Source organism: Dipodomys merriami, unplaced genomic scaffold, assembly GCF_024711535.1.
Source record: "Dipodomys merriami isolate MVZ:Mamm:240054 unplaced genomic scaffold, mDipMer1.0.p SCAF_3, whole genome shotgun sequence".
Lineage (NCBI taxonomy): Eukaryota > Metazoa > Chordata > Mammalia > Rodentia > Heteromyidae > Dipodomys > Dipodomys merriami.
In genome coordinates this window covers 1,682,258-1,709,651 of record NW_027204492.1, presented here as the reverse complement: position 1 = coordinate 1,709,651, position 27,394 = coordinate 1,682,258, and the positions used below count along the sequence as shown (strand labels likewise).

At 49.8% G+C, this 27,394-nt stretch overlaps 1 protein-coding gene across 1 annotated transcript; it reads left to right on the top strand.

The window, feature by feature from the left end:
- The first annotated feature begins 292 nt into the window (after positions 1-292).
- On the top strand, positions 293-27,394 carry Abcd1 (ATP binding cassette subfamily D member 1). The gene is made up of 10 exons (XM_070039513.1): positions 293-1,624; positions 6,369-6,549; positions 17,134-17,279; positions 17,359-17,527; positions 18,582-18,676; positions 21,794-21,939; positions 22,381-22,526; positions 25,545-25,629; positions 25,869-25,994; positions 26,097-27,394. Exons 1-10 carry the CDS (start codon positions 725-727, stop codon positions 26,329-26,331), a joined length of 2,229 nt encoding a protein of 742 aa, XP_069895614.1. The 5' UTR covers positions 293-724; the 3' UTR covers positions 26,332-27,394.

The following is a 27,394-nucleotide window of genomic DNA, read 5'->3' as shown; positions in this document are numbered from 1 at the left end:
ACGCCTCGTGGCAAGTGAGGACTCTGGCTCCTCCCGACACGCTGGGGCGGGGCGAGGTGAGGCGGAGCCTTGGCGGGAAAAGAGAGGACCGCTTCTCAAATGTGCGCGGTCATTCCTCGCTTCCACGGCCTGGGAGTGGGCGGAGCCTAGCCGTTAGGCGACGATGGGGGTGGGGCTCCCTTTATCCAGACTCCACCTCCCGTTCCTCCTCTGCCTCCTCCCCTTCACTGGACTCGCCTCTGGGGAGGGGTGGGTGGGTGGAGATTCTGGACTGGGTGGAGATTCTGGCCTAAGACTGTCTTTTCAGCAAGGCAGCGGAGCAGAGTGACGCGCCCTGTGCCCCCGGGAGGGGCGTCACCAGGGAGGAGGGCGGGGAGGAGCTGGAGGAGGAGAAGGTAAAGGGGAATACGACGCCCTCTCCGCCCGGACCTCTCGAGGCTCTGACCTCGGGGGTTAAAGGGCTGACAGTAGAGGGAAGACAAGTTTCTCCACCTGGGTTGCCTTGAAGAGCCCACGACCCTGGGGAACCCTGGGCCCACCGTGCCGGGAGCCCTAGCACCACCCGGGGCGCCTAAAGCGACAGTCACAGGGACCACTGCAAGATTTCCGGTTGCCTAGACAACGAGCCCGCGGTCAGAGCAACAGCCCTGCCTTCCAGCATCTGCCTCAACTGCTGCCTCGGGCACCAAGTCCCAGCCCAAGCCTGCCAGCCAGCCCAGGTGCCATGCCGGTGCTCTCCACTCCACGGCCCTCGCGGGCAACCACGCTGAAGCGTACGGCCATGGTCCTGGCGCTCACAGCCTACGGCGTGCACAAAATCTACCCTTTGGTACGGCAGTGCCTGGCGCTGGCCAGAGGCCCCCCGGTGCCAGCTGGGGAACCCACGCAGGAGGCTTCCGGGACCACAGCAGCCAAGACTGGCATGAACAGGGTATTCCTGCGACGGCTCCTGGTGCTGCTACGATTGCTCTTTCCCCGAATCCTGTGCCGGGAGTCGGGACTTCTGGCGCTGCACTCTGCCGCCCTGGTGAGCCGAACTTTCTTGTCAGTATACGTGGCCCGTCTAGATGGTCGGCTGGCACGCTGCATCGTGCGCAAGGACCCTCGAGCCTTCAGCTGGCAGCTGTTGCAGTGGCTTCTCATCGCCCTGCCTGCCACCTTCATCAACAGCGCCATTCGCTACCTGGAGGGCCAGCTGGCCTTGGCCTTCCGAAGCCGTCTGGTGGACCATGCCTATAGCCTCTACTTCACCCAGCAGACATACTACCGTGTGAGCAACATGGATGGGCGCCTGCGCAACCCTGACCAGTCCCTGACTGAGGATGTGGTGGCATTCGCTGCCTCGGTAGCTCACCTCTACTCCAACCTGACCAAACCACTCCTGGATGTGGCTGTGACCTCTTACACCCTGGTTAGAGCGGCGCGCTCCCGCGGAGCTGGCACAGCCTGGCCCTCGGCCATCGCTGGCCTCGTGGTGTTCCTAACGGCCAATGTGCTTCGAGCCTTCTCACCTAAGTTTGGGGAGCTGGTGGCAGAGGAAGCACGACGGAAGGGGGAGCTGCGCTACATGCATTCCCGTGTGGTGGCCAACTCGGAGGAAATCGCCTTCTATGGGGGCCATGAGGTGGGGCTAATTGGGGTGCTGGGAACATGGCAGAGTGGGTGGGTGACTGGAAAGCCCAGGACTGCCAGCTTTGAACAATCGGGTAATGCATAGGCTGTGAAAGATGGGGGGAAGATAAGAGGGCCTGGGTTGGCTGAGGTTTTAGGTGACACTTTTGTTTGAGCCTCTATGGCTCCAGCTCACTCCACTCCTGCATCCCAGCCAAGAGGAGACGCTAGCCATCTGGAAGCAGGGATGGTGGGACACAGCCTGTTGCCCAGCCTCTGCTGCGTCGCTGTGTCCTTTGAAGGCCAGCGTCCAGCAGAACTGGCTGGCCGGGCAGGCAAGCATTATGGGCATGACTCAGCCCAAGCGGAGGTTAATGAGCAGCATCCAGCATAGTGGCTGTAGCTGTGGCAGTTCTCAAGGCTGAAGAGTCCTGGGCCTGCCGGGCTGGTGACCACTTTGACTAGCCACGGGCCTAGCTGCCTGCCAGCTGCCCTGGTTCAGAAATGTCTGGCCCCAGACGCTGCAGAGGCGGGACACACTTCCTGCCTACCCAGCAGCTTCCCAGTCCCCAGCATGGCTGCCTCTCTCTTCAGTCCCAGGCCTAGGACTCTGCTCTGTCTCCTTCCAGGGGTGGGCCTGGGACTGAGGAACTGGCTAGGAAAGGTTACTCCAGGGCAGTTCTCCCTTTATCTTGCTGCTGCCCCTCCCCTTCCTTGCGCCTGGGGTTGCAGCTGCTTCAAGCCCTGCTCTGTGCAACTCAGGTTTCAGTTCCCCTATGGTGGGGGGAGGAGCAGAATGACACCCATCTCCTGAACGCCTGTGTACATTCCCTGGGTCAGGCAGCCTCTTGCCTTGACCTTGTCTCTTTGGCTGTACATCATGTAGAGAAACAGACTTGTTTCTGATTTTTAAAGAGGGTTTGTCTCCTGACATGGCGGTGTCCACCTGTAATCCCAGACTCAAAACAGAGGGTGGGGATGGGGGGAGGGGTGCAGGGGGAGTTCCCATTATTTTTCAGAGGGGAGCATGCTGGCTTATGCTGTTTCTGATTGGGTGAAAAAGTGCTTGGCCTTGAGATGTAATCCTCCCTCCTGTTCTCTTTTTCCCCATTTGCCAGGCCACGGTGCCTTGGCAAACAGCTGTGGCCTTGGGTGAGGAACCTGGCATATTACCAGCAGCTGCATAATCAGCCTTGGCCAGCTCCTAGTAGTACAAGCCTAGATTACCAGGGTACTTGGTGAGGTGTGCACAGTTCAGGAAACATAGGTTGGGCCTGAGTAAAGCTCAGCTATGTGAGCAGCTGAGTTTTGGGGACAGCAGAGCACTGGTGTATTGAAGGACTTCCTCTGGGCTTTCATCAGGAAATAGTATGGTTGGTTGCTGAGGAGAGTTCAGTTGCAGAGGTGCCCTATGGGCATCTTTGACCGGTCTCTATAAGCCTTGGTTGGAAAGCTATATGAGATAATGTGAAGCCCCCTCCCCCCACAGGTGAGTTGATTGACCATGCTGTGCAGGCCTAGGGCCCACTCCAATCCCACTAGTTGAGATGTCACTGTGGACATAGGCCTAGGCTCAGATCAATAGGTTAGAGCAGAAAGGCAGAAGTGACAGGCTAGAGGGCAAACAGCAGAGTATTCTGTTCATACTAGGATTTCAAACAAGGCCTCTTATTTTAATACACATATGCATTGTGTACACACACATGCACACAATCTCTTGCTTGAGAACAAAGTAAGCCTTTCTTCATAAGTCAAAGCATTGGACTAGAGGTGTGGCTCAAATAGTAGAGCACTAGTTGTGAGTAGAAAAAGCCAAATGAGAAAGAGGGACCTTGAGCTCAATCCCCAGTACTGTCACAAAGAAATAAGTTCAAGCATCATTTTTTTTTTTTTTTTTTTTTTGTCGGTCGTGGGGCTTGAACTCTGGGCCTGGGCGCTGTCCCTCAGCTCTTCAGCTCAAGGCGAGCACTCTACCACTTGAGCTACAGTGCCACTTCCGGTTTTCTGGTGGTTTATTGGAGATAGGAGTCTCACGGTCTCTCCTGCCCGGGCTGGCTTTGAACCGCGATCCTCAGATCTCAGCCTCCTGAGTAGCTAGGATTACAGACGTGAGCCACCAGCGCCCAGCTCAAGCATCATTTTTTTTTTTTTTTTGGGTCCGGTTATGAGGCCTGAACTATGGGCCTGGGCACTGTCCCTCAGCTCTTCAGCTCAAGGCTAGTGCTCTACCTCTTGAGCCACAGCGTCACTTCCGGCTTTTTTCTTTTTGCTTATGTGGTGCTGAGGAATTGAACCCAGGGCCTCAGGCATGCAAGGCAAGCGCTCTACCACTGAGCCACCTTCCCAGCCCTCAAGCATCATTTTTAAGAATCTGAACTGAGCGTCATCGGTGGCTCATACCTGTAATCCTAGCTACTCAGGAGGCTGATCACAGTTCAAAGCCAGCTGGAGCAGAAGAGTCCATGAGACACTTATCTCCAATAAACTACTCAGAAAAAGCTGGAAGTGGTGCTGTGGCTCAAGTGGTAGAGCACTAGCCTTGAGCACAAAGATGCTCTAGGACAGTGCTCATGCCCTGAGTTCAAGCCCTGGGACCAGACAAAGAAAAGAAAAAAGAATCTAGTTCCCTTAACTTCCCTGCCAGGGTGCTCCACATTTTTGCACTACGTGGTACCTCCTTCTTGGGCAGATCACTTTGTCTTTCTGGGTATTAGTGTTTTACAATAAATATAAAAATATACATGCAGGGCTGGGAAGGTGGCTCAGTGGTAGAGCGCTTGTCTTGCATGCCTGAGGCCCTGGGTTTGATTCCTCAGCACCACATAAGCAAAAAGAAAAAAAGCTGGAAGTGGTGCTGTGGCTCAAGTGGTAGAGCGCTAGCCTTGAGCTGAAGAGCTGAGGGACAGCACCCAGGCCCAGAGTTCAGGCCCCACGACCGGACCCCTCCCCACCAAAAAAAGAAAATATACATGCAGTAAGACCTGTGAGAATCTAATGGAGTTCATGCCTGTGATTCTGATTATGCAGGAGGCTGAAATTCAGAAGATCATAGTTCAAAACCAGGATGGTAAGCAAAGTCCAGGAGACATTTCCAAAAGAATCAGCACAAAGTAGGGCTGAATTCATGGCTCAAATGGTAAAGCACCAGTAGAGCAAGCCAAGAGACCATGGGACCCTGAATTTAAACTCCAGTACTATGAAAGGAAGGGAAGGGAAGGGAAGCGAAGGGAAGGAAGGGAAGAAGGAAGGAAGGAGGGAAGGAAAAAAAGGAAGGAAGGAAAGTTGGAAGGAAGGAAAAGAAGGAAAAGCAAATAGAGAAGACATGAAAGCAGTTGGCAAATAGTACCAGACTGGCTGTCATCAGCCAGTCTTGCATATATGCAAGACTAGGGCATATGTATCTCGACTGAGCCAGGAAATCCAAGACCCTGTAGCTACCTTTCTATGAGCATTTCCCAACATTTCCAGCATCCACTATCTGTGTGCTGCTGTCACCCCTTTCCCTGTAGAAGCAGGGAGTGTAGCTGGAAGTAGGAGAGGCCTAGCCACTTCTAGGAAGGAGGAAGAGGCAAGCCGAGGTACAGGCCAGCTTGGGAGTCTACCTTTCTGATTTTGGTAGGGAAATGCAATGCGAGTTTCTTTTTTTTTTTTTTTTTTTTGGGGGGGGGTCCGGTCGTGGGGCCTGAACTCTGGGCCTGGGCGCTGTCCCTCAGCTCCCTCAGCTCTTCAGCTCAAGGCTAGCGCTCTACCAACTGAGCCACAGCACCACTTCCGGCTTTTTTCTTTTCTTTTCTTTTCTTTTTGGGTCCAGTCGTGGGACTTGAACTCTGGGCCTGGGCGCTGTCCCTCAGCTCTTCAGCTCAAGGCTAGCGCTCTACCACCACTTGAGCCACAGTGCCACTTCTGGCTTTTTTTTCTGCTTATGTGGTGCTGAGGAATCAAACCCAGGGCCTCATGCATGCAAGGCAAGTGCTCCACCACTGAGCCAACTTCCCAGCCCCACAATGCGAGTTTCTTACAGAGAAGTACCCCAAGAAAGTAGCAGAAAGGGAGCCCTCAGTAGGTGAGACTGAGTTTTTCCAAATGAGGAGCATTTTGGTTTGCTCCACTGGGCTAGTCTTTGCTTAATTCAGGATAGAAAACAAGAGCTGGGGCTGGGAAGGTAGCAAAGTGGTAGAGTGCTTGCCTTGCATGCATGAGGCCCTGGGTTCAATTCTTCAGCACCACATAAACAGAAAGGGCCAGAAGTGGCGCTGTAACTCAAGTGGCAATGTTAGCCTTGAGCTGAAGAGCTGAAGGACAGTACCTAGGTCTGGAATTCAGGCCCCACGACCTACCAAAAAGAAAAAGAAAGAAAAAGAAAACAAGAGCTGATCACTTCCGGGGGAGGAGGTGCCTGGTGAGAAGGACATGAGAGGTTGTTGAGAGGGAGCCCAAAGAATGGACTCAGTGGAGGACAGAAAAGTTAACTGTCACAGGCCTGCAACCAGAAATTTCCCAGGATACAGGGAAGAGAGAGATGGCTATTCCAAGTAGAGAGATAGTTGGAAAAATGAAGAGCTATTCTGGGGTGTCCTGTAGTACCATTACCACCATTACTTGTCTGAGACTCAGCCCCACCTAATTGTAATCCCCCAGCTCTTAGCTTTGTCATGGCCATCAAATAGTATTACTGTGAGTGAGCAGTACTTGGGCACACTTACTGTCACCCCCACAGGGGTTGCCACAAGGCCTCTCAATGTGTGCTGTCCTGGCAGGTGGAACTGGCACTGCTCCAGCACTCCTATCAAGACCTGGCTTCTCAGATCAACCTCATCCTGCTGGAACGCCTGTGGTATGTCATGCTGGAGCAATTCCTCATGAAATATGTGTGGAGTGCCTCAGGCCTGCTCATGGTGGCCGTCCCCATCATCACCGCCACTGGCTACTCAGAGTCAGGTGAGACTCAAGACTCTGGGGGCTAGGGCCAGGCTTGTGGAGTTCAGTTGGCTCACCTGCCCCTTTTACCAGGGATGTTGAGCCCTAGTAGCATCCTAGATTGCCAGAGGTCAGGCTCTCCTCTTAGATAGATCCTTAATGGTTTTGGCCCTGCATACATCTCATACTCCCTCGTACCATCAGCTGAGCCTAGGACCACAACTCAGAAATACCGCATGCCTCTTTTATTTTTCCCCCTGGGGCGTGAGGCTTCAACTCAGGGCCTGGGCACTTTCCCTGAGACTCTTCGTGCTCAAGGTTGGCACTCTACCACTTGAGCCACAGCACCACTTCCAGCTTTTTCTGAGTAGTTTATTGGAGATAAGAGTCGCACAAACTTTTCTGCTCAGGCTGGCTTTGAATCTTAATCTTCAGATCTCAGCCGCCTAAGTAGGTAGGATTACAGGCTTGAGCCACTGGAGCCTGGCTACCACATGCCTCTTTAGCACACCTATGCACCCTTGCCTACCTGTCCCTATCCTCAGTTCAACTTCAAGTTATAGAGAATACTTTGAGGGCTGGGAAGGTGGCTCAGTGGTAGAGTGCTTGCCTTGCATGCCTGAGGCCCTGGGTTCGATTCCTCAGCACCACATAAGCAGAAAAAAAAAGCCAGAAGTGGTGCCGTGGCTCAAGTGGTAGAGCGCTAGCCTTGAGCTGAAGAGCTGAGGGACAGCACCCAAGCCCAGAGTTCAGGCCCATGACCGGACCAAAAACAAACAAACAAAAAAAATGAGAATACTTTGAGTGAGCCCCTTTGTTACCCCAGCTGTGGTTTTACCACCCCTAAAACAGTACTTATGGATTATAGATGGTAGAAACTTCTGTCAAAAGGCCTTTGGAGGGATGGTGCTGGGAAACCTGTTCTACCAGTTCTTTTGTTTTGTTTTTGGTAATGGTCAGGTTGTATGTGTATGCACACACATGTGAGCATGTACACCAGAACTGGGACTTGAACTCAGGGCCTGGGTACTGTCCCTTTCCTTTTTTGTTCAAGGCTGGTGCTCTACCACTTCAGCCACAGCTCTAATTCCAGTTTTTCCGTGGTCACTTGGAGATGAGTCTCTTGGACTTTACTGCCAGGGCTGGCCTCAAACTGTGATCCTCAGAACTCAGCCTCCGAGAGGCTAGGCTTACAGGTGTGAGCCAACAGCACCCAGCTTCTGATTGTCTTGATTCCATTTGTTCTTCTACTGGTTTACAGATTATTCATTCTATTTTCAGGCATTCAGTTGTTACCCTTGAGAAGGTTAACATGCTGTTCTAGGTTCTTAAAAACAGTCATGGGTTAATCAATAGCTCCCATCCTCTTAGACCTTAGAAACTTTTTTTTTTTTTTTTTTTTTTTTTGGTCAGTCATGGGGCTTGAACTCTGGGCCTGGGTGCCGTCCCTTAGCTTTTCAGCTCCAGGCTAGCACTCTACCACTTGAGCCACAGTGCCACTTCCAGCTTTTTCTTCTTATGTAGTGCTAAGGAATCAAACCCAGGGCCTCATACATGCAAGGCAAGCACTCTACCACTGAGCCACCTTCCCAGCCCTAGAAACATTTTACCTTAGAGAAACAAACCCCTCTTACCTGTCACTATAGCCATTGTGAAGTTTGGGTTCATGTGGTTTTTATTCTTTTTTTTTGGGGGGGGGGGTCCGGTAGAGGGGCGTGAACTCTGGGCCTGGGCGCTGTCCCTCAGCTCTTCAGCTCAAGGCTAGTGCTCTACCACTTGAGCCACAGCGCCACTTCTGGCTTTTTTCTTTTTGCTTATGTGGTGCTGAGGAATCGAACCCAGGGCCTCATGCATGCAAGGCAAGCGCTCTACCACTGAGCCACCTTCCCAGCCCCTGGTTTTTATTCTTGACTATTGCTTTTTCCAGTGAATGCATGTATAAATGCAACCTCATCTATACTGATTTCTCTTCTTGACACTCCATTCTTTTTTAAAAAATTTTTTGTATTGACATTCCAAAATACATTCATTCTTTTTGTGTTCCATTCTTCCAGATAGACATCTTTTTTAAAGTTTTGAAAGGTGTGTTTGCTGGACCTGGGAATTGAATTCAGGGCCTGGATGCTGTCTGTGAGCTTCTTTTGCTCAAGGCTAGGGCTCTACTACCTGAGCCACAGCTTCCACTTTCAGCTTTTCGATGTTTATAGGAGATAAAAGTCTCATGGATTTTCTTGTCAGGGATAGGCTTGGAACTATAATCCTCCAATCTGACACTCATGAGTAGCTAGAATTACAGGCATGAGGCACCCCCACCAGTGCCAGGCTTGAAGGTTGTTGTTGTTTTGTTTAACATAGGTTCTCACCATGTAGCCCAGGCTGCAGTGCACCTTGGTACTTTCTGTCCTCACCATCCTGAATGCTGGACTCCCGGCATTACTCATGCCCAACTAAAAGTTGTTGTTTGTTTTTTTTTTTTACTATTGTGAAAATACCATACAGAGGGGTTACAATTACATGGGCATAAAAGTTCTTACAGCAAAGATTTCTCAGGGAATATTCCCAATTATTTTGATGTCCTTATTTCTTCCTCATTCCAGAGCTAAAGTTAGGTTGGATATAGGAATCTAGAGGAACAGTTCATTTCTCCCAGACCTTTGACAGTATTCAATTTTTCTTTTCTTTTACACAAGCGCCCGTGTGTGCATGCCTCTGTGTGTGTGTGTACTCATACTGGGGTTTGAACTGAGAGGACCTTGTGTTCTCAGTTGGCTTTTTTTTTTTGGTTGGTCATAGGCCTTGAACTCTGGGCCTGGGCGCTGTCTCAGCTCTTCAGCTTAAGGCTAGCGCTCTACTACTTGAGCCACAGTGCCACTTCTGGCCTTTTCTGTTTATGTGGTGCTGAGGAATTGAACTCAGGGTCTCATGAATACGAGGCAAGCACTCTTCCACTGAGCCACCTTCCCAGCCCTCACTTGGCTTTTTTTGCTGAAGGCTAGCACTCTACTAATGAGCCACACCTCTACTTCCAATATTTCATTTTTTTTGTAGTTGTCGAAAAATCTGTTATCAGTCGGGAGTGGGAAACTTTTATTCTGTCAAGGCCCCTTTGGCTGTTTATAACATCATTTACAGACAATATTGTCAATGCAGGCAGCCAATGAAGAGCATAGGAGAAGCATGCCTGTCTATTCCATTATATACCAAATGATTTTAAGAGCCAGATGTTCCTCACCCTTTACATTAATTACTAGCAGTAAGTCTGCATTTTCTCTCTAGGTATCTTTATAATGTTTTGTCTTTCTCTGGCATACTATATTTTACTGTGTGTTTAGGTATAGGTTTCTATTTGTCCTGCTTGTAGGTCCTTCAGATTTTTTTTCAATTTTCTTTCTGTTCACAAATTTTCTAGTTCATGTGTTTTCTCTTCGGCCATGTCTAGTATGATTGTTTTTAACATATCATGCTCTCATTTGGCTTTTTTGCTCAAAGCTAGTTTTCTGTCACTTGAGCCACATCTGCACTTTTTGTCTAGTCCTTTTTGGCAGTGGCTATTCCGTTTCTTTTGTGGGATATACTAGGGTTTGAACTTGGGGCCTTTGCACTTACTTAGCTTGCTTTTTCTTTTTCTTTTCTTCTTTTCTGGTCTTAGGGCTTAGACTCAGGGTCTGGGCACTATCCCTGAGTTTCTTGGTGCTCAAGTCTAGCACTCTACCACTTGAGCCACAGCTCCACTTCAGGATTTTTCTGAGTAGTTTATTGAAGATAAGAGTCTCACAGATTTTTCTGCCCTTGCCGGTTTCAAACCACAATAGCTAGGATTATAGGCATGGGGCTTGAACTCAGGGCCTGGGTACTGTCTCTGAGCTCTTTTTGCTCAAGGCTATCTGTCTACTACTTCGAGCCACAGCTCCACTTCCAGTTTTCCAGTGGTTCATTGAAGATAAGAGTCTCACTGACTTTCCTGCCGGAGCTGGCTTTAAACCACAATCCTCAGATCTCAGACTCCTGAGTAGCTAGGATTACAGCCATGAGCCTCCAGTGTCTACCTCAAATTGTTTTTATAAGTGTCTCATTTGCTCGTGTGTGTGTGTGTGTGTGTGTGTGTGTGTGTGCGCGCGCGCGCGTGCGCCTGTGAGTGTGCTCATATGTGTGCACACGTGCTGGCACTTGAACTTCAAGCTTCACTTCACTCATAGCTGGCACTACACCACGTGAGCTATGCCTCCACTTCTAGCTTTTTGATGGTAATTTAGAAATATGAATCTCCAGGATTTTTTTTGGGGGGGGGGGGTCCGGTCATGGGGCCTGAACTCTGGGCCTGGGCGCTGTCCCTCAGCTCTTCAGCTCAAGGCTAGCACTCTACCACTTGAGCCACAGCGCCACTTCCGGCTTTTTTCTGTGGTGCTGAGGAATCGAACCCAGGGCCTAATGCATGCAAGGCAAGAACTCTACTACTGAGCCACCTTCCCAGCCCAATCTCCAGGATTTGTCTACCTAGGCTTGCAGCAAACCTCAATTCTCATATCTCAACCTCTTGAGTAGATAGGATTGTAAGTGTGAGTCACCAGCACCCAGCCTTCCCAGCACTTCTTTTGTGCTTATGGTAATAATCGTACTTATTATCTATCCAACAATTTACCTGAAGTTCTTAGGACTTGAATCTACTTTTGCCTTCTGCCTGTTGGTCGTCCTCACTCATGGTAGATCATTTCCTCGTTCCACCTTCACCCTCCATGAGGGTGTAATTACTTGGTACACATCTGCTTTTGTTTCAGCCAAGCACTTGAGGGGTAATTAACCAGTTGGAGGCCATATTCCTGTTAATCTTTCAGTTTCAGCAGGATGGGGGTGTTACTGGCCTTGGAGGTGGTATTCATTTGAACCCCAAATACATAATTACAAATTCTTACAAGACATGTTTTGTAAGAAAGCCGGTGAGGTTTTCTGTCTTCTCCCTGTCTGTCTCTTGGAAGTTCAAAGAGTTGCTTTGGCTTCTTGCTTATTTTTTTCCAGCAATATTCCTTGCTTCCCTTCAAGTGTCACTGTGTTTTAAAAGGTGTTATAGTTTATCCAGTTCAGCAGCAAGAGAGTTGTCAGTTATAGGTATGAATATCATACCTGACTTATTTGAAAAACAGAAATTTCTCTGATTCTCTTCTTATTTGGGCTTCCACTTTGGGGCTACCATCCTCAGCTGTCTATTTTTCTCCCTGGAGTCTGTTCTACCAGGAAGAAAAATCAAATTGTGGAAGTCTACACACACAAAGTGGCCTTGTTTCAGGTATCTCATCCAATCAGCACACCTAGCCCAGAGCATGTGAAAAACAACCATGAGGAAGTGCCTGCAGCCACTTTTCCCTGGCTGCAATTAGACAAATAACAGCCTGTCTAGTTCTGGGAAGTTTCTTTCCTCCTCTGAAGATCTTTAACACACACACACACACACACACACACACACACACACGCGCGCGCGCGCACGCACACACACATGCACGCACACATGCACGCGCGCGCCAGTCCTTTTCTTCAATTCAGGACCTGGGCACTGTCCCTGAGCTTTGATGCTCAAGGCTAGCACTCTACCACTTGAGTCACAGCTCCACTTCTGGCTTTTTTTTGAGGGGGGGGGGTCCGATTGTGGGGCCTGAACTCTGGACCTGGGCACTGTCCTTCAGCTCTTCAGCTCAAGGCTAGTGCTCTACCACTTGAGCCACAGCGCCACTTCCAGCTTTTTTTCTTTTTGCTTATGTGGTGCTGGGGAATCGAACCCAGGGCCTCATGCATGCAAGGCAAGCGCTCTTCCCAGCCCCTGGCTTTTTTTTTGAATGGTTAATTGGAAATAAAAGTCTCACAGAGTTTTCTGCCCAGTCTAGTTTCAAACCACCATCCTCAGATCTCAGCCTCTCAAGTAGCTAGGATTAGCTTGAATCAGCAGCACTTAGCTAGCTTAGGTCTTCTTTTTTTGGTATGTGTGTCTATCCTGGGGCTTGAACTCAGGGTCTGGGTGCTGTCCCTGAGCATTTTTGCTCAAGCCTAGCATGCTACCACTTGAACTACAGCTTGGCCTCTAGCTTTTTGGTGGTTAATTGGAGACAAGAGTCTCACAGACTTTCCTGCCCTGGCTGGCTTTGATTCACAATCCTCAGATTTCAGCCACCTGCGTAGTTAGAATTATAGGCATGAACCACCAGGGCCCAGCTAGCCTAGGACTTTTTGAAGCTTCTGCTGTACTAGGCATGTGGGAAATTCTGTTCCTGTCCCTTCCCCCATCACTCACAGTCACCTTTGGAAAATGCACAAAGGAGATTTCATCTTCCTTGCTTGTCCCATTTCAATCTTAGTAGCCTCCCTGTTATTCCTCTAAATACCAGGCATGCTTTGGCCTCAGGCACTTGGGACCTAATACATTTTATGCCAGGAATGTCTCTGCTTCTTCTTCATCAGAGTTTTGCGCCCAGGCTGCCCTTAGGCAAGGCCTGTCTTGACCAGCACACATTTTTCTGCCCTTAACCTTTAATCCTGCCCTGTTCAGTTTTGTTCATTATATTTCCCTCTCTCTACTTTCCACATTACACTGGATGATGGTAGGAAGGTTGTCTGGTTTTTTGTTGTTGTTGTTGTTGTTGTTGTTTTGTTAGTCGTGGGGCTTGAACTCAGGACCTAGATGCTGCCTCTGAGCTTTATTTGTTCAAAGCTGGTGTTCTATCACTTGAGCCACAGCTCCATTTCTGGCTTTTGAAAAAACAGTTCATTTGAGACAAGAGTCTCATAGACTTTCCTGCCCAGGGTGCTTCAAACCATGATGTTCAGATCTTAGCCTTCTGAGTAGCTAAGACTACAGGTGTGAGTCACTAATGCCCGGCTGGTTGTCTGTTTGATCCCTTCTGTGTCCCCAAGCTCAGTGAGAGCTCACAGTGCCCATGGAACTTGGGAAGAGTCCGTCCTTAACTACTGGGGAAGATCTAGGTAAGCTTTGCTTTGCTAGCCTGCAAAGGCCAGAGGACTGAGGAGAGTGGGGGGGGCCTATGAATCCCTAGAGGCCCCAAGGGGATCTGCAGGATGCAGTGACTTCTGTCTCCAGGAAGATGCTAGCCAGCTAGGAAGCCCCTCCCATAAAGCCCGCACACCCTTCCCCTTTGTCCATACTAACTGTCCAGCTCCAGGAATGGACACCAGGAATGCTGGTGTCCTTGATACCTGGTGGGGCTGTGTCCTAGAAAACATGGTGAGAAGAAAGTTCTAGAACCTTAGACTTTGATGATTGATGGCCAGTCCCCCCCCCCCCCATACACACACCAAGTTCATTGCCCTGATTTCCTGGGCCAGGCCCTAGGAAGCAATGTAAGGCATTCTGTCCATTCCTCTAGTCTCCTTTCTACTTTGTGCTACTTGTATGTGCATGCATGTGTGTATAGTAGGGCTTGGAATTAGGTCCTTGAGCTCTTGCTTGGCTTTTTCATTAACAGCTGGTGCTCTACCTCGAGTTCCAGCTTGTGTTGGTTAGTTGGAGATAGAATCTCATAGATTTGTCTGCCCAGAATGACTTTGAGCCTTGATCCTCAGATCTCAGCCTCCTGAGTGGCTAAGGTTATAGACCTGAACCACCAGCACCTGGCCTTACACTGCTCTGAGTTGACTCTGCCCTTTTTTCTCCTTACCCTTCCCTTACTATTGATCTGTGAGGCTCCACTTCAGAATCTTTGGCTATTTCAGCCCCAGGGTCCCTGGTACCTCCCAGTGGGTGATACCTACTCACTCACCTCTACCTCAGGATCCTCAAAGTCAGCCTCCTCCACTATTTCCAAGTCTCAAGATTTGGAGAGTATGAGGGAAGGGGTGACATTATCCAAAAAGAAATGTACTCATTACCTGACTTATGTAACTGTAACTTCTCTAGATATCACCTTTATAATAACACAAGTCCCAAGGTTAAGGAAGTCCATGATGTCACTGAAGAGGTTAAAGGGCTTGACCATGGAGTCTCGATTATGACAGAAAAGCAGATTTAGACAAGAGCAACTCTTAGAAGAAAAGCTATGGCTGGAGCTATGGCTCAAGTGATAGAATGCTATCCTTGAACAACAACAACAATAAAAAAAAAACCTGAGAGACAACACCCAGGCCCTGAGTTCAAGCCCCAGGATCAGCACACAAAAGAAGTGTATAATTCAGTAGTTTTCAATACATTCAGAGTTGTACAATCATTACATCATCAAAATTCTGAACATTTTATACTCCAAAAACAAGCTCTAAGCTAGATTCCAGTGGCTCACACCTATAATTGTAGCTACTCAGAAAACTGAGCTTTGATGATTATAGTTCAAAGTTACTCAAAGAAAATCTGAGAGACTCTGTTTCCAATTTTCCATCAAAATGCTAGACTGAAGGCATTGCTCAAATAGTAGAATGGCAGCCATTCAAAAATAGCCCAGTGATAGCCTAAGTAAGATCCTGAGTTCAAGCCCAAGTACCAGCACACACACACACACACACACACACACACACACACACACACACACACACACACACACAACTAGATTCATTATCATTTCCCTCTTGCTCAGACTAATCTGTTTCTTATCACTATGAATTTGCTTATTCTAGACATTTCATAGAAATGTAATCATATGGTATGACCTTTGGTGATTGGCTTCTTTCACTAAGCATGTTTCAAAATTCATTTGTGTTGTAAAATGTATTAGTACTTCAATCTTTTTTATGACTGAATAATATTCTATTGTATGCATATACTGAAGTTTCTTTGTTCACCTATTGATAAACATTATGCTATTACAAATAGTGCTGCTATGAACATGCCGTAAAAGTTTCTATGTGTCCATATTTTCTTTTTGTTTCTCTTGCAAACCTATCTAGGAGTGGATTTCCCAGGTCTTTTTTGGCGGGGGAGGGTAGTCGTGGGGCCTGAACTCTGGGACTGGGCACTGTCCCTCAGGTCTTCAGCTCAAGGCTAGCACTCTATTACTTTGAGCCACAGGGTCACTTCCGGATTTTTCTGCTTATGTGGTGCTGAGGAATCGAACCCAGGGCCTAATGCATGCAAGGCAAGCACTCTACCACTGAGACACCTTTCCAGCCCCATTTCCCAGGTCTTTACAGTGGTTCTTTGTTTAACTTTGTGGGGAGCTGTTTTCCAGAGTGACACACCATTTTATCTCTATCAGCAGTAGATGAAGTTCCAGCTCCTCACTTGACCAGATTGGTATTAATCTCTCATTGTTACAGCCACCCCGATTGAAGTGATGAGGGGGTGAGGTGGTATTGATTTGCATTTGCCTAAAAGTATTGATATTACACATATTTTATGACATTGTTGGTCATTTATATATCTTATGTGGACAAGGGTCTATTCACATTTTTAGCCTATTATTTCATTGGGTTATTTATTTCTTTGTTGTTAAATTATGAAAGTTCTTTACCAGCTAGGTAGTTTACAAATATTCTACCCAAATATATAGGTTGCCTTTAACCTTTTTTTTTCAGTACTAGAGTTTGAACTCAGTGCTTTGTGCTTGTTCAGCAGGCACTCTGCTACTACGCTGTGTGCCGAAGTGTGTGGGGTTTGTGAGAACCAGTGGGGGGGGGCGGGCTCTTAGAGGAAGTTGCTAATACCAGGGCTTGAACTCTCACTTGGCTTGTTTTGCTCAGGTTAGTGTTCTACCACTTGAGCCATACTGACACTCTTGAGCCACACTTGAGCCAGTCTGACACTTTTTTGGTTAACTGGAGATGGAGTCTTGCTGACTTTTCTGCCAGGACTGGGTTCAAAATGTGATCCTTTAATTCAGAGGCACGGTGCTTGTCTAGCAAGTGCAATGTCCTGGGTTCAATCCCCAGTACCAAAAAAGGAAAAGACAAAAACTTACAGTTAAAAAAAACAAATAAAACATGATCCTCCAGGTTTCAGCTGCCTAGGCATGAGCCACTGGCACCTGGCAACATTTTTGTGCTTTTTTTTCCCCTAGTATCAGAGTTTCAATTTAGTTTTTTGAGCTCAACTGGCACTCTACCATTTGAACCACACCTCCAGGCTGTCAAGTTTATTTAATTTTGATGAAGTTTGGTTCATCTGCGTTTTCTTAGTTGCTTGTGCATATGTAAGAAATTATGTGTCATCAAGATTATGAAGCCTTGCCATTGTTTTGTTTTGTTTTTACCAGTCTCAGGGCTCAACGTCTAGGATTGGGCACTGTCCCTGAGCTCCTTTTTGCGCAAAGCTAGCACTCTGCCACTTGAGCCTCAGCCCTACTTCTGGCTTTTTCTGTGATTAATTAGAGGTAAGAGTCTCATGGACTTTCCTGCCCAGGCTGGCTTTGAATGAGGATCCTGAGATTCCATCCTCCTGAGTAGCTAGGATTATAGCCATGAGCCACGGGCACCTGGCTGCCATTGTTTTCTCCTAAGAGTTTTATAGTTTTAGTTCCTCACATTGACCTGTGATATTCTTACAGTTCGTTTTCATTTGTAGTGGTGGAGGGGCACTTTTACATGTGTGTATGTATCTGGCTGTACCAGCACAATTTGTACGAGACTCATCTTTCCTCTGGAGGCTTTTAACTCTCCTCTGTCTTCCTTCTTGGCTTCCAGACTCAGAGACCATGAAGAAGGCAGCCTTCCAGAAGGAGGAGGAGGAGGAGCTTGTGAGTGAGCGCACAGAAGCCTTCACCATTGCCCGCAACCTCCTCACAGCTGCTGCAGATGCCACTGAGCGGATCATGTCCTCCTACAAGGAGGTAACCCCAGCACAGCACAGTCAATCCCTATCTGCGCCCCACAGTAGCCCAGGCTAAGCCCATGCTGGCTTCCCTACAGGTAACAGAGCTGGCTGGCTACACAGCCCGGGTTTACGAGATGTTCCAGGTATTTGAGGATGTCCAGCACTGTCGTTTCAAGAGGCCTGGGGAACCAGAGGATGGTCACACTGGATCTGCCGCCCTAGTACGATCTGGTGTCCACATTGAGGGACCCTTAAAGATCCAAGGTGAGATGCTGTCCCGCCATGCAGAGCGCTTCCTCTCATTTCTGCCTTCCACTGAGTACCCCAGCTGCCCAGGTCCAACGAGGACAGGAGGGCTGCCTGGCAGGGTCATTGAGGGCTTGTGCAGAATGAGTTGGGCCCCTAAAGAGGTTTTCCTCAGAAGTGCTGCCGGCCAAGGAGCCTGTCTTCTCCAAGCAGTGGCTGCCAGCTAAGCTGCTAATCCGCCCTCCTGAGAGCCCTGGCCTAGATTACTGGTTAAAAAAGAGAGGCAAGTAATGGGGGGAGGGGGAGACTGATTGGATCATAATGTAAATGTGTGTGGAAATGTAAGACTGAAATCCCCTTCTATATAAATAGTGTAAGCGAATCAATTTTTCTTAAGAGAGGAGTGTGTGGGCCCTGAGTACAGGAGGTCACAACATATGCAGGCATCCAGAGAAAGTTCAAGGCAATGTGTGAGTATAGGAGAGACTGTACCCAGCTGCCAGCTACATAAGAGTCCAAGTACTACAAAAAGGCCTAGACATTGGAGGCCCCTTTAAGATGGTACCCAGCGAAGTGGTGCTGTGGGTCAAATGGTAGAACTCACACCTTGTGCTGAAGAACTCAGGGACAGCACCCAGGCCCAGAGTTCAAGCCCCATGACTCACCAAAAACAAAACAACAACAAAAACCATATATGTGTGTGTGTGTATATATATATATATATATATATATATATATATATATATATATATATGATAGATAGTTAGATAGAGCGAGCAAGCAAGCCCAGGAGAGGGGCAGACACAGAGCAGGATAACAATGCCTCATGTTCCAGGGGATCAAAGCCATAGTGACAACCTAGGAGCATGGTACTAAATACTGGGGCAGGGGTCAGCTTGTTGGAAGACCTGGCTATTTTCCGAAGGAGCTGTGGACTTTACCATGCTGTTCCAGAATCCACAGATGGGCTATTAGGGGTGGATAAGTCAAGGGGGCAACGGAGGGCCTCCAGGGCAGAGGGAACCCACATGAATGCTGCTTCCTCTTCTCCTTCCTTGCATTTTCTCTGCAGGCCAGGTGGTGGATGTGGAGCAGGGGATTATCTGTGAGAATATCCCCATCATCACGCCCACAGGAGATGTGGTAGTGGCCAGCCTCAACATCAGGGTAGGTTGAGTGGAGGAGGGGTGTCTGACCCAGAAGTGCTGACTAGGCTGAGCTAAGCAGATAAGGCCTAGGTGTACATCCCAGGTGCCTGGCCGTTTGCATCTGCAATCCCCAGCCCTTGGCTTACCACCTAACTATGCTGACAGTAGTCATTCTCTCCAGCTCTGCGTGGCAGGTAGGCTAAGGTCAAAGTGAGAGATCAATGTGTCTCTAGGAATCAGAGCTGATAAAAAATAAAACATAAAACTAGTGGTTACCAGGGTTGGCCAAGGGTTACCCAAGCAATCTTTGTCTGTCTGATCATTGCCTGCTCCCTATCCTTGTAAGAAAGCCAAGACATGGGAGCTCTGGTTCCTCTCTAGCTGTGGGGAAGAAAATTGCCATTTTTCCACCTGGGCCCCTCTGCTGTGCAATCTGGAGTCCTACTCCATCTGCTTTGAGATGTCCCTAGCACAGACTCTGTGTGGTAGATACAGAGCTATTCATTGGGGACGGTTCTCTGGCCCTGGAGAGATCAAGGAAAGGAAATGAGCTGGGGCGGGGGAAGGGGGGAATGGGGGGGGGGGAGAGATGCCTCATGCCTGTAATCCTAGCTACTCAGGAGGCTAAGACTGGAGGATCACCATTTGAAGCCAGCTCAGGCAGGAAAGTCTGAGACTCTTATCTCCACTAAAAACTACAGAAAAGGCTAAAAGTGGAGCTATGGCTCAAATGGTAGAGCACTGGGGCACTGATGGGTCATGCCTGTAATCCTAGCTACTCAGGAGGCTGAGTTCTAAGGGTCACGGTTTGAGGCCAGCCTGGGCAGAAAAGTCTCCATGAGACTCTTCCAACTAACCACTAAAAACCCTAGAAAAACTAGAAGTGGCACTGTGGTTCAAAGTGGTAGAGTGATAGCCTTGAGTGGAAAAGATCAGGGACAACATCCAGGCTCCAAGTTCAAGCCCCAGGACCACCAAAAAAAACATTGGGGACAGACAATTCAGGCCATAAGTTCAAGCCTCAGGACCAACACACACACACACACACACACACACACACACACACACACACACACACACACACACACACACACACACACACACACACACACACGGAACACTGGTATAGCTGAGCCACCCACTGCTTACCTATGCCTTCAGGCAGGGCTTTGGATAGAACCAGGGAACAGTGAAATAAGAGTCCACATTCTTGGGGTAAACACTAAAGTGGGGAACAGTGGGATGAGGGGCACATTGGATTTTCTTTCTGGGAGTGTTATGTTTCTCAACTTGTGGGGGAGGAATTAAGGAAGAGACAGGAACAGGAAGAGTTAGGAGTGCCCTGGCTGCTGCTTTTGTCTGCTGAGGGGGCTGAGACTGGAGGGGAGGAAGAGGAGAAAGAAATCATGAGAGCCAGTTGGAGGCAGGACATATGGTGTTACCCCAAATAGCACACACAGTGGTAGTGGTGTGAACCTTGCCACCCCTCTTCACAATGGTAGTTTCCAAGCTAGGCCCAGAAAAGTCAAAGGAAGCAAAGACACTAAGGCCCTGGTGAGCAAGCTATGGCTGGTTAGAGAACAAGGCCAGGTAAGAAGAGGCAGTCACAGGTGGAAGAGCAGGGACAAAATCCTGCATGAACCAAAAACTCTCTTGCCCCTTCTGCCCTCAAGAGTTGATGGTTACACACTTGTGTGCCTTGAGACTGCTCTGACAATCACCATACACTAGATGTCTTTAACAGCAGAAAAGGACTCTTCTAGGACTGGGGAGCACAGGTCTAGATTGAGGGCACAAGACGAGGATCCTTCTTTGAGATCTGAGGGAGTCTGCCTGTCCCAGGACTCACCCAGCTTTTGGTTTTCTGGCAGTTGCTTGTTCCATCATTCTACTCTCTGTCTCCATGTTCACATGGCTTTCTCTCTCTATGCATATCTGTGTTCCAATCTCCCATTTGTAAATTCATATTGAATCACTCCAGTATGATCTCATGTTAGCTAAACTGATCATCTATGACCTATTTGCAAGTACAGTCACCCTCTGAGGTACTAGGGATTAGGATTTCATTATGTGAATTTAGCATTCATCATGGCCCAGCCCGAAACTAACACTGCCTGAAATAGCAAAGGCACTCACATTGAATTTTCTTTCCAGTAGGCCTATGCACCGTGTTATTATTTTTCACAGATACAAAAGCACCACACTGAGACAAGGGACTTAAGTACGATGGTGCTGGTGATGGAATTTCTGCCCTGGGGTGCCCCAAATATTCTCTGTCCTGGGGCTGAATGGAAATCTGATAGGAAATCCGATAGGACAGAAGCAGTTTTCCTATACTCACCCCTCCTTCCTACAACTGTTTCCATACTCAGGGGAGGGGCAGGTGGTTAAATGCAAAAAAAGTACCCTTCCTATGGACACTTTCTAAGGGAGGCAGAGACTCTTGACATTGCATTTGGATTCTGAATGCATTCAGATGGGATTGAGGGTGACATCATCATTCTTGGAACATACCCATTCATTGAGCTGTAGCAAAAGATACCCTTCTTCGGGTGTTGGCCCCATGTTTTCCAGACATATCAAGGCTTTAAGGGACAGGGCCAACTCTTGTCCATTTCCCTATATTCTAGGCCAGGCATATGGTTAGGACTCTGGACATTGAACCCCACCTCTCTTCTGTTGTCACATCAAAAGATCAAGAATTGCCAGGCACTGGTGGCTCATACCTGTCATCCTAGCTATTCAGGAGGCTGAGATCTGAGGATCACAGTTCAGATAGCCCAGGTAGGAAAGTCTATAAGACTCTTATCTGTAATTAAACACTGGAAAAAGCCAGAAGTAAAACTGTGGCTTAAGTGGTAGAATAGTAGCCTTGAACAGAAAAGCTCAGGGACAGCGCCCAGAACCTGAGCTCAAGCCCCAGGACCAGCACACACACACAACAAAAAGATCAAGAATAGCCTGCCCCCAACCAGCATCTTGACACATGCCTGGTATCCCAATCCTGGGGAGGCAGAGACAGGAGGATTGTCAGTTCCAGGCCAGTTCTAGGCTATCCGGTGAGACACTGCCTACCTGCCAGCTTCAGATGTAGGAACCTTTGTGAGGCCAGTGCCACAGTCTGCTGCATCCACAGGTGGAAGAGGGCATGCACCTCCTCATTACGGGCCCCAATGGTTGCGGCAAGAGCTCTTTGTTCCGGATCCTGGGCGGGCTCTGGCCCACATATGGCGGCGTGCTGTACAAGCCCCCACCCCAGCGCATGTTCTACATCCCTCAAAGGTAAGGCAGCCTGCCACCAGAGAGACTTCTCCAGCAAGCAGGCCGTGCAGAGCCCTGCTCTCTGTCTTCCCTCTACCTCTTCCCACCTGTGCAACTGGAAGTTGACAGCAGAGGTGTAGGAAAGGGCGGAGTCTACCCTTTTTGAAGAGGATACAAAGATGCTACCCCAGACCCAAACAAACCAGGAACCCAACCTAATTCTCTATCCATTGAGGATCTGGGTGGGAGTTCTTACACTCAGGCCCACCGATGTGTGTGCATACATGTATTCATGTGTAAGTTGGGGATACATGGGCATGGGGTGGCCACTACTTGGAAGGCTTTGCTGCAGGTCTGGCCTCATCGTCCACAGCCATGGATACCACAGAGCAGGCTCAGGCAGAACATCCTTTAGGGAAACCCAGGCTCTCTGCCCTTGGTGGACATGCAGCTTTTCCACAGGCCCTACATGTCCGTGGGCTCCTTGCGTGACCAGGTAATCTACCCAGACTCAGTGGAAGACATGCGAAGGAAAGGCTACTCGGAGCAGCAGCTGGAAGCCATCCTGGACATTGTACACCTCCACCACATACTACAGAGAGAAGGAGGTAGGGGCGGGGCTAGAGCTTATCATCCATGCATGGAACATATATTCTCGCCCTTTGTCCCAAAATACTGATGGGGAGCCTGTTGCCATCTGCACTCCTGACCTCTTCCCCCAACCCTGGGGAAGGAAGGTTATCTCTGCATCCAGAAGTCCAAAGTGCCTGCCTGGCGACACACTTTCTAGGGAGGACTGCCTGTAAACAGGTGGCCCCAAGGGGTGCCCGTGCACCAGGAAAGTGGAGGGGTGTTCATCTCATGGGAGACAAGCCTGAGCCAAGACCTGTGGAACACGGACCAAGTGGTCACCCTATCTGCGAGCCAGGAGACAGCAGGACAGGGTATGTGTAGCCCGCTTGGGGACAGGAAGGTGCTAGCCCACAGAGGAGCCTCTGGGCTTTCCTAGGGAGGGATCAGAAGCCCCATAAGATGGCCCTCCTCTGGGCAGGGTAAGCCTGCTTGTGCACAGTGTTTCTGTTGAAATGGGGATGGGGAAAATAGAGCCAGGGGGACTCTGGGAAAAAAGCTCAGGAGGGAGGAACAGGTTGTAAGAAAAGCTGAGAGAAGAAAAGAAGACTTATGAAAGTGGCTCTGTGGCTCCAAGTAGTAGAGTGCTAGTCTTGAGCAAAAGAGCTCAGGGAGGGGCTGGGAAGGTGGCTCAGTGGTAGAGCACTTGCCTCGCATGCATGAGGCCCTGGGTTGGATTCCTCAGCACCACATAAGCAAAAAGAAAAAAGCCAGCAGTGGCGCTGTGGCTCAAGTGGTAGAGCGCTAGCCTTGAGCTGAAGAGCTGAGGGACAGCGCCCAGGCCCAGAGTTCAGGCTCCATGACCAGACCCCCACCCCCCAAAAAAAAGCTCAGTGACAGCACTCAGGTCCCACAACCAACAACAACAGCAAGAATAAAAATAAAAAGCTGGGTGCTGCTGGTGGTTCATGCCTGTAATCCTAGCTACTCTGAGGATTGCAGTTCAAAGCCAGCCCAGGCAGGAAAGTCCCTGAGACTTTTATTTTGGTTGGTTGTGGGGCCTGAATTCTGGGCCTGGGCACTGTACCTCAGCTCTTTAGCTCAAGGTTAGCGCTTTACCACTTGAGCCACAGCACCACTTCTGGCTTTTTCTGCTTATTTGGTGCTGAGGAGTCAAAGCCAGGGCCTCCTGCATGCAAGGCAAGCATTCTACCTTTGAGCTACCTTCCCGGCCCTCCCTGAGACTCTTATCTCTAACTGAACACCAGAAAATAGGAAGTGGCACTGTGGCTTAAAGTGGTACAGCAATAGCCTTGAGCAAAAAAAAGTTCAAACCCCAAGACTGACCAAAGAATCAAAACAAAACACTATAGCCAGGTGTCAGTGGCTCACGCCTATAATCTGTGAGATCTGAAGATTGCAATTTAAAGGCTGCGTGGGCAGGAAGATCCACGGGACTCTTATTTCCAGTTAACCACTAATAATCCCAAAGTGGAGCTGTGGCTCCAGTGGGAGGATGCTAGCTTTCAGCACAAAAACTCAGGGACAGTGCTCAGGTCCTGAGTTCAAGCTCCAGGACTGGCAAAAACAAAAAGGGAAAAAACAAACGACTTACAGAGGGCTAATGCTTTTCTCCATTGTCCATTGTATCCAGAGAGGTAGAAGAAGGCAGCACGGTGCAGGGCAGAATGGAGGGCAGGTTGGATTTTCTTGAGACATCTAAGCACTGAAACTCCACTTCCTTCCCTCCCTTGCAGCTCTAGGTACCAGATGATCTTGAGGGGTAGGGGCACAGCTCAATGTATGCAGCACATTCCTAGTAAGTGTAAGGCCATGATTTCAGTCCCCACTACCACCAAAAAAATAACCTTGAACAAAGCCCTCATTTCTCTGACTTCGTTCGTTGCAGAATGGGCCGAGCACTCTCTGCAGCAGCCATCAGTGGACTAGATCCTGGAGAGGGTTCATGGTAGAGTTTAGGAGTAGAATGGGATAGGGGATTAGAAGCATGGCTCATTTAGCAGAGTGCTAGCCAATGAGCCAAAGCATTGGGTACCAAGTTCAAGTCACGGTCTCTGACCAAAAAAAAAAAGGAAGAAAAAAAGAAAAGTAAGTAGAATGGGGTATGTATGAGGGTTTATCTTAAGGTAAGTCCCAAGAGAAGTAGGCCACAGCTGGGAGGGGCTGTGCCTGGTCCAGGCTTGGGGATCCAGGCTATCTAGTAGGTCATTCTGCAGTGTGCAGCGTTCATTTCTAAAATCACCTCATGATCCAAGACAGCCCAGGCTGTAGGGTGGAGGAAGTAGGAGGAAGAGGCAAAATGTGCTTGCCTGTGTCTTCCAGGGATGATTGCATAGACTGCCACATGGGTGACACACAGTCATCTGCCATGGGCCAGTCACATGGTTACACACTTCACCGTGGGCAAGCTAGAGAGTGTCGTCCTGGTGCTCAGCCGCCCTGTGCCCAGAGAAACCTTCTAGTTCCACAGGCAGGCACAGTGGATGACTGCAACGGAGACGCCTCTTCCGCCAACCATCCTGACACTCCACCCCGCTCCCATGCTTGCTCAGATCACCCTCCTGAGCCCAGCCAGGCCCCTCCCTTGGCGTGTGTGTGTGTGTGTGTGTGTGTGTGTGTGTGTGTGTGTGTGTGTGTGTGTCTGTCTGTCTGTCTGTCTGTCTGTCTTCCCCCTGGGTGTGTCTCTGTCTATGTGTCTCTGGGTCCAAATTTCCCCTTTTTGTAAGGACACCAGTCTACCCCCATGACCTCACCTTCATGCTCATTTCATAAAGACCCTATTCCCACATAAGGCCATGTCCAGAGGTACTGGGCGACTAAGACTCCCAACATAATGTTTCTGAGGGGTCATAATTCTGGCCCCAACAACTCTCTTTCACTTAAGTGTCACAGGCAAGTGAATACATGCAGCGGAAATATGTAGCTAGACAAGCTCCTCTGGGGTCAGACTGCCCCATCTTTCCATCAGTCCCCCCCCAGCCCCCACACACTGGGCCCTTGTTGAATTTGAACAGAGCCCCTTGCCCCTTGCCCAGGTTGGGAGGCCGTGTGTGACTGGAAGGACGTGCTATCCGGGGGCGAGAAGCAGAGAATTGGCATGGCCCGCATGTTCTATCACAGGTGAGCCCTGGGGATGGCTGTCCAGGGTGGTCCCGAACCAACAGTAAGAACAAATGGGTGTTCCCTGGGGCCTCCTGCAAAAAAGAACACAGCTACCAGAAACAGCCTTGGTCCTAACAAACCTAGTAGGGCCACAGGATACAAGGAGCAGTCCAGGGACTGGGACCAGGGCTGGACCAGAATAGAGCATCAGCAATGGAGGGTACACGGCCTCTTCCCTTTGGCTCCTCACCTCCAAGGCCCAAGTACGCTCTCTTGGATGAGTGCACCAGTGCTGTGAGCATAGACGTGGAAGGCAAGATCTTCCAGGCAGCCAAGGATGCGGGCATCGCGCTGCTGTCCATCACCCACCGGCCATCCTTGTGGTAGGTGCCTTTCGAAGGGCTGCTTCTGGGGAAGGGTGGGGAGCTGCCACCTGATGTGGGGAGGGCAGCTGCCAGTGAGCTTGCTGCCTCTCTCCCAACCAGGAAGTACCACACACACTTGCTACAGTTTGATGGGGAAGGCGGCTGGAAGTTTGAGAAGCTAGACTCGGCTACCCGCCTGAGCCTCACCGAGGAGAAGCAACGGCTGGAGCAGCAGCTGGCTGGCATTCCCAAAATTCAGGGGCGCCTTCAAGAGCTCCGCCAGATTCTGGGCGAGGCTGTGGCCCCTGAGAAGCCCTCTACAGCCAGCCTCCCAGGCTCAGGCCTCCCAACCTGACCAGGACCTGATTCCCAGCCCCCACCCCTGCCTAGGCTCTCGGATCACATGAAGGAAGCAACAGCAGCAGCCACCCTGCCCTCACCACCTCTGCATGCCTCTCCCTCCTCCCAGGCCCCCTAGCCATGGGCCTGCCCCTCCCAGGAGACCCTAGGAAGCCCGTGTCCCTTCTCCTGCTTCCAACCTCACCCTGGGGTTTACTCCATGATACGTGTGCCTGTTTAGGGCAGTGACTCCTTTACTTTTCTCTGGGGAGCAAGGATGGGGATGAGGGTTTCCCAGCCCTGACTCCATATCAAGTATGGTTGAGCCATAGCAAGGGTGCAAGGCCCATCACTGGCCCCGTTTACCACAGCCTGCCAGAGCCTGTGGTGAGTCTGGCAATTGTGGGTCATCGCCCTCCTGAAACTCAAATCCCCGTGACTTCCCATGGTCCCTTGAAAAGTCCACGATCCACGTGTCTGTTGCAACCCTAGCGAAGGCTCTTGTCCCCACAAGACAGGATGCCTTTCCTGCCAGGGAAGCAGCCAAATGGGGCCTGGGGTCAGTCAGAGCCCTGGGCCTGTGTCCTCTTCTGCCCTGGTCATCTGGAGAGGCCTAGGGGAGATTACACAGCCTCCACAAGTCCCCCAGCTCTCTCCCCGCTAGCCTTCTCACCCACTACCGCTTAGCTTAGTGGACTCCATTTGTTGTTCTCTCCATTGCCAACATAAGTACCTACCTGCCAGCTCAAGAGGTGGCCGGGCACTGTCTCTTGGACTGCCCAGCCTCTGGTGCCAAACCCAGCCCCCTCCACTGCACCCCCCACCCTGCCAGCCTACACTGCCAGCCGCCACTGGGGGGGAGCCCTCTACGTGTCAGGAGGGAGAGAGGGTATCACGGTCCCAGCTTAGTGCCAAAGAGGGGTCACAGGGGCACTGTCTCTGCCAAGCCAGCCCTCACAGAGGGGGAGACCCCACTGCCACTGCGTGCCTTTCCCAAGCCTTCAGCCTTTGGGCTGAGGCACCCCCTTTTCAGACCCCTTGGTCCCCAGCCCCCTCAGTAAAGACCTGTGGAAAACGTA